This window comes from Taudactylus pleione, unplaced genomic scaffold (genome assembly GCF_031769625.1).
Source record: "Taudactylus pleione unplaced genomic scaffold, aTauple2 ptg000236l, whole genome shotgun sequence".
Taxonomy (NCBI): domain Eukaryota; kingdom Metazoa; phylum Chordata; class Amphibia; order Anura; family Myobatrachidae; genus Taudactylus; species Taudactylus pleione.
The window spans coordinates 5765703-5787162 of NW_028284638.1; the positions used below are offsets into that span (position 1 = coordinate 5765703).

At 41.8% G+C, this 21460-nt stretch overlaps 1 protein-coding gene across 3 annotated transcripts; it reads left to right on the top strand.

Moving 5' to 3' along the window:
* The first annotated feature begins 1498 nt into the window (after nt 1-1498).
* Nucleotides 1499-20649, top strand: PPA2 (inorganic pyrophosphatase 2). Of its 3 annotated transcripts, none has more exons than XM_088479485.1 (12): nt 1499-1710; nt 8357-8421; nt 9011-9055; nt 12139-12192; nt 12325-12444; nt 14211-14297; nt 15611-15737; nt 17066-17193; nt 18219-18304; nt 18625-18694; nt 19489-19528; nt 20466-20649. In XM_088479485.1, exons 1-12 carry the CDS (start codon nt 1554-1556, stop codon nt 20492-20494), a joined length of 1008 nt encoding a protein of 335 aa, XP_088335611.1. In that variant the 5' UTR covers nt 1499-1553; the 3' UTR covers nt 20495-20649. The 3 variants fall into 3 exon arrangements, with proteins under 3 accessions (XP_088335611.1, XP_088335612.1, XP_088335613.1); XM_088479486.1 differs by having other exon boundaries at nt 9014-9055; XM_088479487.1 differs by lacking the exon at nt 9011-9055 and having other exon boundaries at nt 1501-1710.
* The last annotated feature ends 811 nt before the right edge of the window (nt 20650-21460 follow it).

The window sequence follows — 21460 nt, forward strand, 5'->3', positions numbered from 1 at the left end:
GTCTGCCGGACTGGGTGTTTAAATACTGTGTTATCTGTACCCACAGAAAGAATCCTATTGGTTACTGAAGAGTGCTATGCCATAACATTTTCATTGGTGCTGTTATTAATATATATCAGCTGTGAATTCAGTGTGCTTTTTCTTAGAGCCTTTGTTTTATGCTGTTATTTATATTTTTATATATGTAATTAAATATTGTTTATATGTTCTCTGTAGTCAGCGCTGTTCATCAGTTTTATATTGTGTTTGCTTTTGTGTGAGGCTCTACCCCTCACATTTTGAATAGCAGCAGACCACTGAGTTTTAATTATTAGGAATTTCACCACATGAGGATCATTAGTAACACTAGTGCTTAAACAGTAGTTTTTTCCTTTACATCCAAACACCAAACACTTGCTGAACACCCATTCTCTAATCTTTCTTGAGCGCTTGGTCCTGGCACACCTGGCAGCAATAGGACCTTTGGGAGTCACCTTCACTAATTGCATCAGGTTTACAATAGAGTGAATCTCTCTACCCAATGAACATTGCTGCATTTCCTGTCCCAGCTTGATGTCTAGTATCAGGGTTGGCTGTATTTCCCCTTCGTGCTAGGGACCTGGAAGTGACGTGAGGGCGGAAGTGCAGTTCCTGCCCATAACAGCCAGCTAAAGAGGTACTTTGTCCCCAGTTAAACAAGTTTGTTGTCTGCTTGCCACGCTTCGGGCACGGTGGCTCGCCACATGGTTATATTCCCCCTCTATGCCCACTTGGATGGCAGGGAATGATGCTGGACACTGGCTGATGAGGCCAGGGTCCTCTCCGTGAAAGGGATTTAGACATTACCCTAGTATCAGCAGTCAAATGTGGCACTCCATGTCAACCACAATCGGGCAGCTACCACCCAATGTTGTACAAGCAATGGGATGGGATATATTAATATAGGTAGCATAAATAAAATGTAAAAATATAATTACAAATTAAATTAACCTGATATATAAGAACATTTTCAATGCACAACAGTCAACAAAAACAGGAAAACACATAAGATGTATGTATTGCACTAGTGTTTATAGAGAACCTTTTACAAATAGCAACAACACTGTATATAGCATGAACAGGGTTATTTCCATGGACAGCCCCAAGATTCTTGTGTCTTGAGTGGAAATTATTTTGCCTTTTATTAAGATAAATATTCTGCAATCACTTCTCAATATATTTCTGAGTTCTGCAAAAGTGAAATGAATCAGGCAAATATTAAATCAGTGTACACAGGTCGGTGCATAGAGCCCCAGCACTGACCCTGTGAGTCAGGGCCTCTTACACGTGTGCAGGATCTAAGGGGATGAGTGCCAGTGAGCAGGTGGGGACCGGTGCGGAGGTTACGGGCGCCTGGTCAGCCATTTTCTGTGGCTTTGCTTTTGTTTTCCCAGCGGCCATGTTCTGGATGGGATACACACAGCGCCGTGCCCTGCCCCTGTCAGGCGTGTAGATGGCAGTGTCGGATAGCGGCGCTGCTGTATATAGGGGCCGTGGCTCCGCCGCTAGAGGAGGGAATATAACATGAGCGTGCTATGGCGTTTACCCTCTGCCGCGCTGCTTCTGCCGCCCTGACACGGTGCCCTGGTAGAGCTACTGTAGCGTGTCACCGCCGCGGGCTCAGCAGCATGCAGCGCTACAGCACCGAGGAGAGGGGGCGGCTCAACAGCGGCGATTACCGGCTGTACTTCAGTAAGTGGCGCGGCTCGTTACGCTCTAGGAGACCGGCAGAGGATCGCGGCCACTGATCTGCAGCGTTCCCCCATGTGGCTCTCCCCTCCTGCCATGCATACACCCATAGCCAGGTGCCTGGCCCGCCTCATCTGTGCTGCCTGTCTACGGAGACTGCTGTCTCTGGCCGGCTCTTCCTAGGACGACCTTGCAGCAGCAGCAGCATGTCACCTGTGTTACTTACCCGCCCGGTAACCTCTCATGTTCCTCAGCTGTTTTTTTTTTTTTTTTTTTGGGGGGGGGGGATAGGAAATCCTAATTCACCTCACACTTAAATACAGGAACGTGGTATAAACAACAACTACACTGTAGAGATTAAGTATTTGTTCTATAACCTGGGTTGAATGGATGGAAAGTTATAGTTACAGAAACTTCATCTGTACCCCAAATCCTGGTTCTGATGATAAGAAGTTATATATCCCCCAGGGTGTTGTGACAAATATTTAAAATAACTGCTTTCAAGCATGGTGTATATTTGCTAAAGTTCTTTATAAGTGTAATACCAACCGTACATGTTAGACGATATGTTGTTCCATCCCTCAGTTTGGCTGACATATCGGACACATCGACTAGTGTGTATCCACTATGCGCACGCCCGTGTTTTGCTGGAGCGACCCAGCTGGCGACACCGCAAGGTGAACGGTATAGCTGGCACTGGAATGTGCAGTCTATACCGTTCATTGGCACTATATCGTTCAATGGCACCATCTGGCAGTTCAGCCTTATTCACTTGTATGACATTACTCTTAGGGGCATTTCCAATTGAGTGCAGTATTTTGCCCGCAAAAACATTGCGCAGCTCACGTCCAATTTTTGATTACCGCAGGTATGTGTGCTCCCGATACCAATATCCAATGAATAAAATGGTTGATTTTTTTTTTTATTTTTTTTATTTTTTTCCATGTGTTCTGGCCGCTCCCTGGTCTCTCGCCCTCCTTGTCAACCCCCGTCCTGTCGGTCAAGTTGCGGAGGAGTGGGCTTATGGGAGATGTAGTTCCTTCCTGGGTTAGGGGTAGTGTGGGGGGGGGGGGGGGGTGCAGGGTTACCGGCTGCAGTTTAGTAGCTATATTGTGTGTAGGAAGGTGCAGAAGGTGAGTAATTACTAATTAGAAATTTCCAATTACATAATTAGACATTGGGGGTGCTAACAATTTATCCTTAAAATAGGGCTTTTAGTAAAAGTTAAACGTGCTCTAGAGGCGCTAAACAATTAAAATAAATTCCACCCTATTGAATACCAAAATTCTCGCACCTGCAGGAAAAACTGTGCAGATGCAAGATTTTTGGTGACCTTGCATCTAATTGGATATGCCCCTTAGAGCAGTGTATCCTATATCACATGGTGCAAGTTATCTCATACCCCTTTTACACCGGAGCTAAAACCCGGGTTTTTGAAGGGTTAACCCGGGCAGCTCCCTGGTGTAAAAGGGCAGAGGGTTGGATCGCCGGGTCGAGTGACCCGGCAATCCAACCCAGGTAACTAGCAGGGTTTAACACGGGCGTAGCCCGTGAAACCCTTCTATGGGAACAGCGCACTCCGGGTCACGATGACCTGGAGTGCGCTGCTAGCCGGCCGATTGGTCCGGCTTCAGTGGCGTTTGGAGATGACGTCATCTCCAAGCGTCCACTTTCACTCCGCAAAAGCCGGGTCTATGCAGACCCGACTGCGGTGTGAGCGGCGCTGACTCGGGAATATCCCGAGTCAGCGCCGGCAATATTCCGGGTCTGATCCGGATAGGAACTTTGTTCCAACTCCGGGTCAGACCCGGAATTTAGGTGGAAAAGGGGTATAAGTCTCTTCATGCAATTGCAGGTGAAATAACTGAGACCAGTGGCGGCTCCTACCTGTCACCTTGTGGGGGAGGGCTGTCGACACTTCCCATGCTCTGCACTCACCTGTCACCGCGCTGTCCGCCACACTGCAGTTCTGTCAGGGAAGAGGGGAGCTATTCAGTTTAGCGCGCTGTTATGCCCCACTAAGGATTTCCTCTAGCGGAATACATACAATTTACCCGACAGCGTGAGCCTGGCAGGGGTGAAAGTCCCGATCGTCCTAGGTAAGTATTTCCTAACCTAATTTTACCCCCAACCCTCCCTTAGGGGTGCCTAACCCTAACCTCCCCCCCCAAGTGCCTAACCCTAATCCCCCGTCTAAGTGCCTAAACCTAACCCCCCCTTCCCCGCCGCATAAACCCCTGGGGGGGTGCCAAAACCTGTCCCCTGGGTGGGTGCCTAACCCTAACCTCCCCCCGGGGGTGTCTAACCCCCCCTTTCCCTAGCCTACACATAACCTCCTGGGGGGGTGCCTAACCCTAAGTAACCCCCGCGGCTGTCAACGCCCAGCTTACCTTCCATCAGTAAGCTGTGTGTCGGGCTTCCGGCGTAGGATTAATGACTGGTGTCGGGATTTCGACTCCGGTCATTAGACACCTGCCGGGATTAAACAGTCGGGATGCTGACGGTCGGCATTTAGATCTCTACTGCATCTCCTCGCACCCCTCTAGGGGTGTGAGTAGAAATCTGACAAAACTACTGTTGCAATGCTGTTTTCTGTCCTTAGCGCAGTGGAAGCAGGATCTCACCGGGCAGTTAAGTTGGAGAATGCCGGTTCTCGCGACTAAACACATGTTTAAGGCGCGAGAATGGGCATTCTCCGACATAACAGGGTGCTGAATTGCATAGCTCTGGGAGCTCCTTCCCGGCGCTATTCAATTCGTGTTGAATTTAATTATTTGCCTGTGACGTTCCGACAGAACCTTGAAGCTCATGGAATCGCCCCATGTTCTGTGAAGTTTCAGTTGACCTGTATAGAGTAAGTGAAGAGAGTAGTCTTGTCTGTCATCCACCTCTTCCATCCCCTACAGTATTTAATAAACAAGTACATGACACACAGCCAAAATTAATCCAATTAGCTGCGAAGGGTGCGAGTTGCCGTTACAACGGCTTTAAAACGGTGGGAACGGACCGGCATCTTGCACCTTTGTGGCCCGCTCTGAGTCCGAATTCACGGCATTTTGCTCGCAGCCATATGGGGCTGCGAACAGAATTCCGCAAATCCAGGCTGCCTTAAAGCACGCCCATTGCCACGATGACTCACACCGTCGAGATCATTGCGGCTAATAGAATCTACACCTATGTTTTTACTTTGTTGCAATTATGTTATGATGAGCTTAAATATTTGCAGAGCAACAAACAATATATTCAACTCTTCTAATTTTGGTGGTAGGATAAATCTGCAAACTGGTTATCCCCACGCATTTGGTTCAAGAGTTTAAAGTGATAATGATGTAAGTTTATATACAATGTAAATGCCTGCAATGGTCTAAAACGTGTTATATGGCGTCTTTTTGCTATTTCACATCTTTGGATTGGAATGTTGACCTTGTTAAAATATGGCTGTGCCTCACAGTATCGTTTAGGAAGCTCTATTGCAGAAATGTGACTGGAGAACTTGGATCTGTATAATTTTGGCTCCATCTTCGTTCATTACAGTATGCAATACTTTGACACTGGATGAGATCATTTGTACAAGTAAAACTTGGTGTGGTACAGCATTGTTCTAGCTCAGACCTGAATAGAGTCTAGCTCAGCTGTGCAGCTGTTCATTTCTGTATTTGTTAGCCGGTTATATTCCTGCTTATTAGTTCTTTGATTAAAATGCCTAAACAATCTATTTGTAGTATTTTAGAATGCCTGTGGTGAATTCTCTGTTTAAGCAGATAATGAATTGAATTGCAGCATAACAATAGCCATCTGTTGTATATTTGGATACCTCACCCCTCTTTAAAAAATAAGAGAAGAGGGACACACATTTTTTTGACACATGGGAAAGTTATAGAGGGGAATTCAATTAGAGGCGAAAAGCCATATTCGCCTGTTTTTTTGTGAAAAATTTGGCTAAAAAAAAATTAGCCAAATTCAATTCCAGGACAATTTCGCCTAAGTGGAAACAATTCTCCAAAAATGATTCTCCAATCAATAGCTGGTGAAAAGAAATGCAAAATCTTTATTTTGGAGTGCAAACGTGGGGAAACAACTCAGACCCCTTGGGACAGCCCCCCAAAGGACAAATACGCAAAAAAAACAGAAACTAAAACCTAAGAACACCCCAAAAAAGACATATCATTTTTGGGGTGTAAATTTAAAAAGTGGGGGGAAAAACATTAAAAGTAATGAAAAAGACTTCTTGGGGGTCCACAAGTATGGGTCAGGTGTTTTTGGGATTGCAGGTGCATGCAGCAGGTGGATTTTTCACGTTTTTTAAAAGTCCACTTTAGAGACATAAAAACATGCTTGCACCCATTTTCAAGCACCCCAAATTTGACAGGAATTCTTATTTTCACCAAAAACTACAGCTTTATGCCATTCTTCACCACTTTTACAAAAACGCTAATAGCAAGCAATTTACACAACTTAAGTACACAAAATAGCTTTATTAGGGTTATTAGTACACATCTATACTGATTCCCTATGTTAGTGCATCTTTTTCTGGGGTACAGACTGATTTCCCCAGTTCTTTCAATACTTTTCACCTGTTCCGTATTCGCCTGTTTCCGTGTTCGCCTGTTTTGCAGTTAAATTAGGCGAAAAGCGGGGACGAGCACGGAATAAATTCGCCTCTGAAACAGGCGAATGAAGCGAACAGTCGGACAGGCAAAAACTTCGCCTCTAATTGAATATGGCTCAAAGTCTTCGCTTGACTATGTGGTATGAGACCTTTTCTCTACTTAATGATCCCCCGACCTCTCCTATTGTACAGATCATTATTTGATTCTCGACCCAGTCATGTTCATTCATTTTATACCCAAATGCTTTACCATGTGATTGGTTCTCAATGTTCTACTGTAATCAGTGCTTTATAACACTATATCAAGTGTCTGCGTTTGCAGCCAGTTGTGCAACACGCCCATAAGGCGGTACTTCTTCATGCATCTGAATAGCCACCTCCCCATCACGGCCAAGAAACATCCCAATACATTTCTGAGCTTCTGCGTCTCAATTGTATCTGCGACTCTACCATGGGATGATGGCGCTGTGTGAATTTTTAACTACTTAGCTTAGACCCATGTGTAGTTGAAAAACATTGACCATTTGCGCAAATGTCAGCATTGCATGCAGCTCAGACAGGTGTCTTGTAAAAATCCAATATACTGTTTCAGATACTATTAGGTGCAGAGTGCTCCTCTTTTGGGAATGTGTATGTTTCTCACAACTGTCTGTATTTAAGTGTGGCTTTATCCCAGAAAGTTGGGAAGTACCTCCTGGTTATACTAAATGGGTGTTTGTAGGGGAAAGTACTACATACAGTGCAGACATGCTTTTTTCACATATCTGAATCAGAAATAACAGTAGCTTTAGTGAAGAAAAAAATGAAGGCAGGCCCATTTTAGCATATAAAAGGTATATCGCTTCTAGTAACACCTTCACACCTTTTTACTTTCATTTTCTAAACTGTATTTAAAGGTGGTAGAATTAATTTGTTTGCAATGGCGAATTCTACTTTTCCTATAATATTATTAGCCAATTTTCATAAATGTTCCCCAGGGAGAAAATTGTAATGATTCATAGTCCAGACTCTTATCCATTTTTTTTTTTACACATAGGGGGGACTCCTGCAGTATTTATTTATGAAGCCACACAGGGGGGGACTCCGGCAGTATTTATTTATATAGCCACACAGGAGGGACTCCTGCAGTATTTATTTATGAAGCCACACAGGGGGGGGGAGTCCTGCAGTATTTATTTATGAAGCCACACAGGAGGGACTCCTGCAGTATTTATTTATGAAGCCACACAGGAGGGACTCCTGCAGTATTTATTTATGAAGCCACACAGGAGCTACAGTGTTTATTTATGAAGTCACACAGGGGGGGAGTCCTGCAGTATTTATTTATGAAGCCACACAGGGGGGGGAGTCCTGCAGTATTTATTTATGAAGCCACACAGGAGGGACTCCTGCAGTATTTATTTATGAAGCCACACAGGGGGGGGGAGTCCTGCAGTATTTATTTATGAAGCCACACAGGAGGGACTCCTGCAGTATTTATTTATGAAGCCACACAGGAGCTGCAGTATTTATTTATGAAGCCACACAGGGGGGGGAGTCCTGCAGTATTTATTTATGAAGCCACACAGGAGGGTCTCCTACAGTATTTATTTATGAAGCCACACAGGAGGGGCTCCTGCAGTATTTATTTATAAAGCCACACAGGAGGGGCTCCTGCAGTATTTATTTATGAAGCCACATAGGAGGGGCTCCTGCAGTATTTATTTATAAAGCCACACAGGAGGGACTCCTGTAGCACTTATTTATGAAGCCACGGCTCCATTTTCATAATATTGAACTATACATACAAATTAATGCATGTGTTTCCTTCCATCTGTATAGGAATCGGTGCTCATTAAATCGCCTAATTTTACATGTGCACGTCTATAAACGCAGGGTAACGAACAGTGGGTTGATCTAAGCAAGAATTCCAGTAATTATGGGTACATATTTTCCCCTGTGACACTGTGCTAGAAAACAAAATACCTTGTAAATAAGTACTATTTATTAAGATTGCTGTTTCTGTTTGTACTTAATCTGTCCTTTCTTTATGCTTTACAGAGAATGCAGACGGTAAATTTATCTCCCCTTTTCATGACATACCACTGTACCCAAGAAGTGAAGAGGTATAGTTTAATTGCTATTTCTTAGGGGGGTATCCACTTAGCGATTTAAACAAGCGATTGCACGATAACGATGTCGTGCAATCGCTTGCAAATCGCGCATGCATCGGGCATGTTTTGGATGGATGCGATGCGTGTGCTCGCGGGTCACTTCCGACATCCGACATCGCCCGTACATATGCAGGTCAACCTGACGATCTCGTCAGGTTCTGCATGTGCGGGGATGAGGGATGTGCCGGGACTGAACGAGTGAACGTTCAGTCTAGGCACATCACTAGCTATACAAACTGCTCTCGTTTGTATATCGCTAAGTGTATACCCCCCATTAGATCCCATTCTCGCAATATGGTGGGGAACTGTAAGTTGGCTATATCATGCACAAGATGGGGGAGCTTATTGGTGTACCTCATCCTTCTCTGATACAAGTATTACATAAAGCTTCTGTAACAACTGTCATATATTTACTTAGAGGTAATTGTTTAAAAGTGGAAAGTACAGAGAAGGCATTGAATACATTTTTGGTTCTGGGGAGTGGTACTTCCTCAATGACCTGTCTTTTGGCAGATACATTGAAAGCTTTCTTCTCATTCAGCAGCATGATGTGCCTGCCAAGAAATCAAAGTCCAATTGGCATAAGGTGAGGTTGTCTACTAAACCGCTATCTAAATTCTAAAAGTTGTGAGTGTGAAGATCAAATAGAAAGTATCCCCCCTCCCTTATATGTATATTATAATGAGCAGGAAACTTAGAATAGTGCATAATGTATAAAAGTTTTGGATGTACAGTGCATCCAGAAAGTATTCAGAGCTTCACTTTTTCCACATTTTGTTATGTTACAGCCTTATTCCCAAATGGAATAAATTAATTTTTGTCCTCAAAATTCTACACACAATGCCCCATAATGACAACGTGTAAAAAATTTTTTTTTTTTAATTTTATTTAAAAAAATCACATGTACATCACATTCCACTGATCATCCTTGAGATGTTCCTACACCATAGAGCCGTATTCAATTTGAGCGGACCCGCAATACTTTTCCGCCTCCCGGACTATTCGCCTACATCGCATGTTTTGTAGGCGGAAAAGTATCATGCGTATCCCCGTATTCAATTTGAAAGTATGTGAAAACGGGACCCGGCGAAACTTAAACAAGCGGAAAGTACTGTCAGATTTGGGGAAATCAGCCTGACACCCCCCAAAAGATGCTCTGACATGGGGGTTAGCTATGGTATTTGGCTTGCTGAAGGTATTTGGTGTTTTTAAACTGGCTCACTAGCTGCTAAATAGCGTTTTTGTATAAGTGGTGCAGAATAGTATTCTTTAGTATTTTTTGCAGAAAATAACTTATCCCAGCAAATTTGGGGTACTTGAAAATGGGGGCCAGCATATTTTAAAATTGCTAAAGTTAAGTGTAAAAAATTGTGAAAAATCCACCTTCCGCAAACCCCTGCAATGAAAAAAACACCTGGGGCATACTAGTTTTTCACTTTGTCCCCCCAACATTTTTTTTTTTGCCCCCAAATTCAAAGTGATTTTTTTTGGGGTGTTCGTAATTGTTTTTTTTTTTTTGACAGTTTACCTTTGGGGGACTGTCTGAAGGCTGCATAGGGGTTCCCGCAACGTTGACCCCAAAACTCCAATTCTGCACTTTTTTCCGCCTGCTATTCATAGGCGAAACTTTTCCGCCTATTACATTGCATTAACTTTCCGCCTAGGCGGAAAGTCTTTCAAATTGAATACGGTGATACTTTGCCGCCTGGCGAACTGACGTCATCGGCGAGACTTATCTGCGGATTCCGACTTTTCGCCTCAAATTAAATACGAGCCTTAATTGGAGTCCACCTGTGGTAAATTCAGTTGATTGGACATTATTTTGAAAGGCATACACCTGTCTATATAAGGTCCCACACTTGACAGTGCATGTCGGAGCACAAACCAAGCATGAAGTCCAAGGAATTGTCTGTAGACCTCCGAGACAGGAATGTCTCGAGGCACAAATCTGGGGAAGGGTACAGAAAAATATATGCTGCTTTGAAGGTCCCAATGAGACAGTGGCCTCCATCATCCGTAAATGGAAGAAGTTCGGAACCACCAGGACTCTTCCTAGAGTTGGCTGGCCGTCTAAACTGAGCATTTGGGGGAGAAGGGCCCTAGTCAGGGAGGTGACCAAGAGCCCGATGGTCACTCAGTCAGAGCTACAGCATTCCTCTGTGGAGAGAGAAGTACCTTCCAGAAGAACAACCATCTCCTCTGTAGCAATCCACCAATCAGGCCAGTATGGTAGAGTGGCCAGACGGAAGCCACTCCTTAGTAAAAAGCACATGGCAGCCCACCTGGAGTTTGCCAAAATGCACCTGAAGGACTCTCTGGTCTGATGAGACAAAGATTGAACTCTGGTGTGAATGCCAGGCGTTATGTTTGGAGCAAACCAGGCACAGCTCATCACCAGGCCAATACCATCCCTATAGTGAAGCATGGTGGTGGCAGCATCATGCTGTGGGGATGTTTTTCAGCGGCAGGAACTGGGAGACTAGTCAGGATATAGGGAAAGATGAATGCAGCAATGTACAGAGACATCCTGGCTGAAAACCTGCTCCAGAGTGCTCTTGACCTCAGGCTGGGGCAACTGTTCATCTTTCAGCAGAACAACGATCCTAAGCACACAGCCAAGATATCAAAGGAGTGGCTTCAGGACAACTCCTTGAATGTCCTTGAGTGGCCCAGCCATAGCCCAGACCTGAATCCAATTGACCATCTCTGGAGAGATCTGAAAATGGCTGTGCACTGACGCTTCCCATCTAACCTGATGGAGCTTGAGAGGTGCTGCAAAGAGGAATGGGCAAAACTGCCCAAAGTTAGGTGTGCCAAGCTTGTGGCATCATATTCAAAAAGACTTGAGGCTGTAACTGCTGCCAAAGGTGCATCAACAAAGTATTGAGCAAAGGTTATGAATACTTATGTACGTGTGATTTCTTAGTTGTTTCTTTTTAAATTTGCAAAAATCTCAAAAAAATTTTTTACACATTGTCATTATGGGATATTGTGTGTAGAATTTTGAGGACAAAAATTAATTTATTCCATTTTGGAATAAGGCTGTAACATAACAAAATGTGGAAAAAGTGAAGCTTTGTGAATACTTTCCGGAAGCACTGTATATGTTAAGAACATATACTGTATGGGGATAGATATACTGTATGAGGATAGATAGACTAAAGGGGATTCAAGTAGGAGCAAATACATTGCCTAGCCGAATGCTTTTCGACAGCGGGATCTCTCTCAAAAGTGTTTGCTACCCCATAGGATAGCAAGCGCTTTAGAGCTTTAGAATTTATTTGTTATCATATAAATAACATCAGCTGTGGGGTCAAGATTTAATCCCGCAATCAGAGGTGTTTGCTTTTGCTGCTGGTTTGTGGAAGCTGACATGAATTTTAGGTTACATTATCATTTGAAAGGAAATACAAAAAAAATATAGTTTTTAACTCGTTACTCCCAGTGCTGCTTCTATTTTATTGAAGATTCTTATAAATAAAAAAAAAATCCTTATCAGTTAAGAGTCAGATTTATAATTTTTTCTTTTCTAACTTCAGAACTCCCATATGTAATAGTTTTGCTTCACACATAAACCGATTTAAATTAGTGAGAGGAAGGCCTGGTACAAACATATGTAGATGTTTGTTGAAGACTTGTGAAGTATTTTTGTCTTAATCTGTGTTCTAGAATGTCATGAACATGGTGGTTGAAATTCCGCGATGGACAAATGCAAAAATGGAGGTACCCGTCACTTTACTCTTCAGTTTTGGAACATGTAAATTGTGTTTCTGCATGTGTCTGTGCCACAACTCTCATAGCTGTGGAGGTCTGTATAAAAGTTTCTGTACATTACATTTTATTTATTTATTTTAGATTGCTACAAAGGAGTCTTTAAATCCAATTAAACAAGATGTTAAAAAAGGAAAACTTCGATATGTTGCAAATATTTTCCCTCACAAAGGATACATATGGAACTATGGTGCTCTTCCTCAGGTTAGAACCGGTTCAACGTCATAGCCATTCCTGTCCCTATTTTTCTTTTTCCTTAATATATACTTTGCTTACAGGTTGTTCGGCACATATTTCTAAAGTGTATCTAATCTTAGTATATCTTATAACAGCAAATGTATGTCTGTTCCTGAAAACCCGGTAGCCATATGTATGCTCTATATTTTCTACTTGTGTCCTGAACAAATTTATGGTATAGGGCAGTGTTGGCTAACCTTGACACTCCAGCTGTTATGGAACTACATAACCCAGCATGCACTGCTACAGTTTTGCTATTAGGGCATGCTAAAACTGTGGCAGGGCATGCTGGGATATATAGTTCCACAACAGCGGGAGTGTCAAGGTTAGCCAACACTGGTATAGGATATCTCCACATCCCCTTCATCCTTTATTTTCCTCTGTCCTGTTCTAATTCAGATCTACACGCAATCTGAATCTATTATCTGAACAAAAGAGCAATTCTGAGTTGCCAGAGCTTGCTGCATTTGTGCTAGGTAGCAGACTATTTCCATTACAAATTTCACTTGGTCTCTATATATACAATACAGAGCAGTAAGACCTTTAAAGGTGTGTACATACTGGGCGATTAAAATGAGCGATTGAACGATAATGATTCAGTAATCGTGCAGTATAAGAAAACGACCAGCAATGCGATGCGCTCTCCCGCTGGTCATTTTCGACAAGTCATCGCCTGAACATGCAGGCCAACCTGCCGATAAGGTGCCTGCACTGAACGACATACAGTTCAGTGTAGGCACATTATCCCACTGCACAGGAAGATTAACGATTTGTACGATACAGTGTCGTAATCGTACAGTCCGTTCCTCTAGTGTGTACGCACCTTAAGAGAGCGCCCCAAGTTATATGAGGCTGAGATTGCAGGACTGTCTTGTCTCAATAGAGAAAAATGCATCCCTTTCATATTGTAATTGCATCCCTGTAAATGAGCATAATGTATTTATGCACAAATTCATAAAACATATATATATATCAAATGCTGAAGCTAGTGACAAACTTGATCATAGAGAAAGTGGTTAGCATGTTATGTACAGATGTCTTCATACACCTAGATTCAACACGCCATGCAGCAAGAGACTTTGGCGCAAGGGAGCGACGCCGAGTAGTGAAGTGTCTTTTTCACTTGAAAATTCACCTTTAGTTTAAATTGCCTGTGACAAACCGCTTCATGAGACTGCACAGATTAATTTGATGTGTGTGTATATATATATGTGTATATATATATATATATATATATATAATATATATATATATGTGTGTGTGTGTGACGGAGTCTGAATCTATACGAACCACAATGGAACTTGGCTTGGAATAAAGCCACATCCGGTGTATCGTAGCACTTCGTATACAGATTCCGACTCCATCGCACACAGATATACAAGTGTTGCATATGAAATTAATTCGTGCTGTCTTTGAAACTGTTTTGTTGCATCACATTGCGACGAATACACGTTTTTGGGCAATAAAGGTGCTCAACGCAATCCAACTCACATGGGACCTGACACACCAAGAAGGGCTGTTTGGCATAAATGCAGCAATAGTGTATGAGGACACATCTTTATGTAGACATATTATGTAAAATGTTTGGATTAGGTCCGTAATACAGTATGTCCATTATAGTCCAAGGAGTGTGTGTGTGTGTATGTGTGTGTGTATTACTTGTTACCTACATATCTGTCCTCTATCTTAAAATCAGTTTACTGATAATTTTTTTTTGTTCTTTTATTTAACAGACCTGGGAAGATCCCAGTCACAAAGACAGTGATACAAACTGCTGTGGAGATAATGATCCCATTGATGTCTGTGAAATTGGCTCAAAGGTCCACTTGACTTTTCTCGTAAATAGTAATGACATGATCATAAAAGAATTACTGATCTAAAAGACTAATGTCTGGAGTTCTCGTCCCATCTATCTCCTAGTGTTGATGAGGGTTTACGTTATATTTTTTAATATTAATAACTCTACAAATAAAATTCCTATTGTAATAAAGGGAGATGATGATTCAGTGGGAGACTGTAGAAGTAAAAAAAAAAAAAAAATGTTATGTAAGAGCTTTCAATACTTTTCTGTCACTTGAATTGATAATAAAGGCTATGAATTGTTGCATATGGATAGGAGCCGCGTGGTCGCATAAAGGAGTACAACTCTGCATACAGGCAAATACCTGCATTTAGTGCCTGATACATTACAGATCGTTTTTGCGATTATACATGCAGACGGATGATTATTGCGTAAAGCTTGTGCATCGCAGTGTGTGAAGGTATCATTGCGATCGCAGAGACCACGCATACCCATTGCAGAGTGATTGACAGGCAGTGAGCGTTTGGGGGTGTTTTGAGGGGGGGGTTAACGCAGGCATGTCAGTGCGTTTGAACGCTGTTACGGGTGTACATAATTATCCACTGCGATGGCATTCACAGCCTGAGCTCCAACTGCATGACACAAGGTTAGCAATTTCTGAGTAAGGTCTTTGCATGAGATTTTTCGCAGACTTGCAAAGTTTTATGGATGTGAGAAAAAAGAAGTGGGCGTTTTTAATGTTGGCCTGCGGCGACAGTGCTATTGCTATCATTAGCATATTTTCTCAGTGGGTCAGCGTGCGTAATAGCTGCAATAGCGATCCGTAGTGAATCAGGCCCTTAATTCCTGCACGCAGTGGACGTGTAATTGTGGCTGATATACGTGAGACTCTAAACCAGCCCCTTTGTGTCTAGAGCACTTTCCAGCAAAGTGAGAGAGAAACCCAAAAGGATTCCTTTATTTTTACATGGATCTGACAGACTGTGACCATTTCCTTCTATTCTAGGTTGTTAATGAAACTGTTGAGAGGCAGAAATTTGAGAAACTGAAATGAACATTTTGACTTGTTTACACCATGTATTTGCATGTAAATAGGCAACTGTGGATTATATATTCTTATTTGCTTGTTCGTACATACTGTATATACATGTTTTGCTTTTTTCTTTCATGGTCACTATCTATTATTTAGATTCTCATTTGGCCATAGTTAATATTAAACTTCCAACCCATAATTGTGGCATCCAGCATTGTAGCAACTGGAAAATATACTGGACAGAGGATGAAATGTAAAATATAACTAATCAAAACTGTAACCTAATTAATATGTTGCAGGTTTGCTCTAGGGGAGATATCATTCAAGTGAAACCTCTTGGCGTTCTGGCTCTCCTCGATGAAGGGGAGATGGATTGGAAAATCATTGCAATCAATATTGATGATCCAGAAGCTGATAAATTCAGTGGTTCGTTATATTATCTTTTGCAATTTGGTTTGAAAATGTGACTAATCAGATTCTCAATATCTAGCAGACAAGGTTTTTGGGGAATCCTCAGACTTTAGTTGGCCATTTCAAGAACAAATAAACTATAAATGTTGTTGCTTACCCTCTGCACAGAAATTTAGCAAAAAAGCCAGTATTGGATTATTTTGTATCCCTTATGCAAAGTAAGCTTCCAGATTGATTGTAGATTGATTGTATAATTGTCTGATTGTGCTTTGCAAAGAAACCTTAAGTACAGAATAACGTGCACAATCTCAGATTTCGTTTTGAGCGCTTCCTCCCTTTTTCATTAATTACTATTTTTAAATTATTGACAGTGGATGGACTAGAATGTAAGGTGTACATCCTAAACTATGTAGCATTAAAACATATAACAGTTTAGTCTTTTGCTACAGGACGATTTAGACAATGCCAAACTGCCCTGAAATAGCAGATGAATGTTTGACATACATTACGGCTTATATATTATACCATTATATAGGTAAATAGTTAAACTACATTTTTTTTTTTATGTACAGTATTGGGTAGCCTCATTAAGTCATGGAATAGAAGTTTCTTTACAGATTTTGTAAGTTGGTGGGCAACATCCTACTTATGGCCCGTACACACGGGATGATCAAACAACGATCAGATATAGTTGTCTGATCGTCCTGCATGTGCTGGATGTTCGATATCGAACATCCAGCAACATGCACCAACCCCCAAACGACGTAGTGGGTCCCTATAGTAAACAGGCTAACCTGGTTGATATTGACCAGGTTGGCCTGTATGCACGGGAGATGGTCAGTATCGACCATCCATGCCCGTGCATCGACCATCGTTTGATCGTTGGAGGGGTTAAAAAAAGGACAATATAAACGATATCGTTATCGTTTGTATCGTCCTTTTTTATCTGACCTTGTGTATGCTCCATTAGACATACCTCCCAGGTTGAGAGGTCCTGACTGCGGTTACCTTTGTCACAACAGTGTATGTGCGGTATGACGTGTAAATGGGTGTTGTGCACATCCACTACAGGGGCTCGTGTCTGAAATTTTAGGGAAGGGCGTTTAGTGATGGCCTAATGCCTCACGCCCCCATCGTGATGAGGCTTTGCACAGGGCAGGATCTGAAAAGTTGGGTGATTGCGCATTGGAGGTGACATAATTGGTGCTGTAAAGAAAAGATATACTGTTTTTTTGCTTTTTTCATTCTTTATGTTTTGACTTGTAACAGTGTTTTACTAGTTTAATGTCAGAGCATAACTGGACATATTATGTTGGATTGAAGTTTTCTTGGTGGTTTTGCAGACATTGAAGATGTAAGAAAGTACAAACCGGGCTACCTTGAGGCTACTGTTGAATGGCTGAAATCCTACAAAGTGCCTGATGGGAAACCAGAAAACCAATTTGGCTTTAATGCAGAGTTTAAAGACCAGGTAAGACCAGAAAGAGCCCGAGTTTCAAAAAAAAATGCCAGTTTAATCTCATGCATATTAGTTCTATTACATATTGGCAGGAAGTATAGGTTGAGTCTCCCATATCCAAATATTCCGAAATACAGAATATTTTTAGCATGACTGAGAAGAGTGAAACCTTTTGCTTTCTGATGGTTCAATGTGCACAAACTTTTTTTTTGATGCACAAAATTAATAAAAATATAGTATAAAATGACCTTCAGGCTATGTATATATAAAACATAAATGCATTCTGTGTTTAGATTTGGGTCCCATTCCCAAGATATCTCATTATAATATGTAAATATTCCAAAATACAGAATATTTCGATATCCAAAATACCCCTGGTCCCAAGCATTTTGGATATGGGAGACTCAACCTGTAGTTTTAGGTCTGCTTTGAAAGTGTAATGAAAGCTTGTGTTAAGTGTCCTATATTACATAGTATCCCATCCTTGTTTGATTAGCAAATAATCTCTCATCGCCCCACTTTTTCAGTTACAGAGAAGTGTTGTGCTGGTGTGAATTTTTTTGTTTGTTGCATTAGTACAAAAAATGTCTTAAGGAATTTCAGGCTAATCATTCTTATTTATTTGAAAGACCCCAGAAGATTCTGCAGTGTTGGATGATCAGTGATATATCACACAAGCTGCCCGTAATGCAGAATAAGTATATGAGAGGCTTATGAATGAGGTGCCTACGTGAGACCAACTGGTAGAGAAGGCTTTTAGAGTCTAGATGGCAGAAAGCGTTTATATTGTGATGTGCCTGCTGCCCTTTAGGATTAAGACCCTGTCAGAAGTTTTTAGGCTGCATATGGTCGTAACATGGTTATGCTATCAGTCTTTTTTTCCTTTTTATTTTTAAAATAATTAAAATATACATACATACGCATGCATACATACAAAAGTCTGTGTGTATATGTGTAATATATATATATCTAGATCTATATCTAGATCTATATATTGTTATATCTATTGATGATGATTTTTTTTCATACCCCCCCAGTCCTTTGCAGTTGAAATCATTAAATCCACTCACAAATACTGGAAGGACATGGTTCATAACAAATCCGAGCGTAATGATATTGTGTGGTAAGTGATGCACAGTTAGCTCAATCAATAATGACTTTTATAATACATTTCCCATCCCTCTGAAATACCTTCATAGCAATGTCACCAGTCTACAAGGGTAAGATTGCAGGACCAATGCTTATTCAGTATTTATTAATTTATGACTTGTAAGCAAGAATACATCACCTGAAAATATAGTTTCTCATCTTATTTAATTGTGTAAGTGTATGCTTACTGATTATTAGGCCTGTTATTTTTTTAATCCACAAAGGATCAAAAAGTGAACATAGTTTTAGTTGTTCTATTTCAATAGCTTTTTTAATATTTTTTTCCTCCTACAGTAAAAATGTGCTGGTTAGTGACAGCCCTTTCTGCTGCAGTGAAGAGGAAGCCACAGCAATAGTCCAGTCGGTAAGTTTTGTTTACTTGTTTTATAGAGATCGCTCAGTGTCACCATCAACTATATAATCACACCATGGCACTGCCCATTGACTGTTTGTCAAGATGGCTCCCTGCATCAAACACAATGTGGCAACTTGCTGTATACACATCTAACTTTACCCTACTTGCAGCATCTCTAAACAGAATGGATATGTGGAAACCACAAAAAAATCTATGCACTGCAGTTACCGAACTTATCTTGGGTCTTTCAAAAGACTTCATTGCACTTAGAAAATAAACATATATACCAAAATTTCAATAGGAGTTCTATAGCAATACCTGCTGTATTCCAGTTGTGGGTCAGAAGAGCTTAAAATCTCACATAGAGATTCAAGGTGTGACTTACCTCATACTTCGATTCCCACTACGGCCCTAACTGTGTGGAGTTTGTATATTCTCCCTGTGCTTGCGTGGGTTTTCTCCGGGTACTCTAGTTTCCTCCCACACTCCAAAAATATACTGGTAGGTTAATTGACTTCCCGCAAAATTGACCATAGTGTGTATGTTTGAGAGCATGTGGTAGGGGATGTAGACTGTAAGCTCCACTGGGGCAGGGACTAAGGTGAATGGCCAAATATTCTCATGTGTTGTTAGTTGTGTGAGTATGTGGTAGGGGATGTAGACTGTAAGCTCCACTGGGGCAGGAACAGATGTGAATGGTAAGATATTCTCTGTACAGCGCTGCTGAATATGTGTGCGCTATATAAATAACTGCTAATAAATAAAATAAATAATACTTCTTTTATACATCTACCTTGTTGCAGGCTCCATCTCCAGGAGAATCAAGTCCAGTATCAAGTGAAAGTATGTAGAATTTTTATTAAAATTTCTTTTAGTTAGTTATTTGTTTAAATTTATGCCAAGTGACTACTCTCTCATATTCTTGTTCTTTACACATTAAACAAACATAATGCACTGTGGTACAATGTATCTGCAGTTGAGACCCGGGCTCAGTGGTGCACGCAATGCTGATGTTTACGTAGTTGAGCGATTATTTGCATCTGCGCATGCGCTAAAAATTCAGAAAACCCCTAGGGCGATTACATTCCTCAGAGCGTACGCTGAAAGATGCTGTTGCGTTCTGGGGAAATGGGACGGCAACGTGATGGGCGGTCTTGGGAGGTGGTAAAAGTGAACGCCAAAAAAGCCCGTCTTATGGGCCTGTTAGTAACAGCCACTGCGTTCCCAAATGCACAGCAGCCAGAGGCGCCATGTTCTGACAGAGTAACTGCACCTGCCATAGTGCTAGTGCCAGTGTCGATGGTGCACCAATGGTGAGGTCTAAAGAATCATAGGCATTATTACAGCATGCGGAGATGCAGAAAGTGGGTGTCTCAGGGTTTACACATTCAGATGCTGGCTACTACGCCTGGTACTAGCATTTGCATATAATCGCATCCGACTCCAGCAACAGATACAAGAACGGACGCAGCAGCACACACACCTCTGAATCGGGCCCACTCTGAGAAGCCTATTACACCTATAGATGCACATCTGCTGAAGTGCACCATAGAGGCACTGGATGCACAAATTATGCCCCGTTGGAAGTATGGGCGGATACCCCAAGACTGCTCTGATTGAATGTAAAATAGTTGGTGCACCCTGAAGCTGGTTTGTGTACTGTGCATTGAATGATATGACCTCCAGTATTGTCTTAATATGAAATTTATTTTGTTTAATCTTTGAAAAAATTCTAACTACACAAATCAGTTTAATTACAATTTTTGTTTTTCTCTTGCAGTTGATTTATGGCATTTCATTAAAAAGTGATTTGGCCAATTGCTGTGGATGTCCAAGCACATAATCGGGGACTTCTGCCGAGGCTGATGTACCTGTGTATAATTCATTATTTTATTTTACATTCAATTTTTATTGTCATGGAATCTGACATTGTGTAAATAAAAACATATATTTTTTTCGTTAAATTCTCTGTTCTATTTGTAGTTTTGGTTATAAAAACTTACTTGCTTAGCCTATTGCTCACTTGTGTAAACTTTTGCCTGTTAAGTCATGATGAATATAATGCTATGGAGCATATTCAATTGTGTGCGAGAATAGCAAAAAAACCCGCACCTACGAGGTGCGGGTTTTTGCTATTCTATTAGGTGTGTGGTTTTTTAAGAACCACGCACCGGGAAGTTTTTTTCCACACACCTCCTGAGCAAGCGTGATTTTTCCTAAAATCGATGATTTAAGGAAAAATCACTGGAACTTGCTCTGGCACCCCCCCTCCCCTAAGGAATAATTAAGCTATTGGAAGTATCCAATTAGCTTAATTATACGCCTTCCGAAGCGCTGGAGCCGACTTCTGCATCCAGCGTCTGGAGCCGACTATTCTGCATCAGAGTGAGTATGTAAGTGTGTGTGACCCCCAGTGCGGTGTGTGTGTGGCCCCCCCGGAATGGGCGCTGGGAGAACTACATCTCCCTGCAGCCCTTGCTCCTCCCATCAGCCCCCGTGACTCCCAGCAGCCCCCTCTCCAGTAAGAAGAGAGGGGGAGCCGCGGAGACCCCCTGCCAGGTAGGTGTGTGTTTTGCTTTTTTGTTATTTTAATTTTACGCGGCGCAGGGTTTTCAGAGCTGAAAACCCCACGACCACGATTTTTTAATTGAATACCGCGGGTAGGGGGAGCGCACATACAGGCGGTATTCCGGAATTGGGTGCAAGGTTTTTAACTCTCTAAACCTCGCGCCCAATTGTATATGCCCCAGTGAATTGTAATATATGCACTAGAAT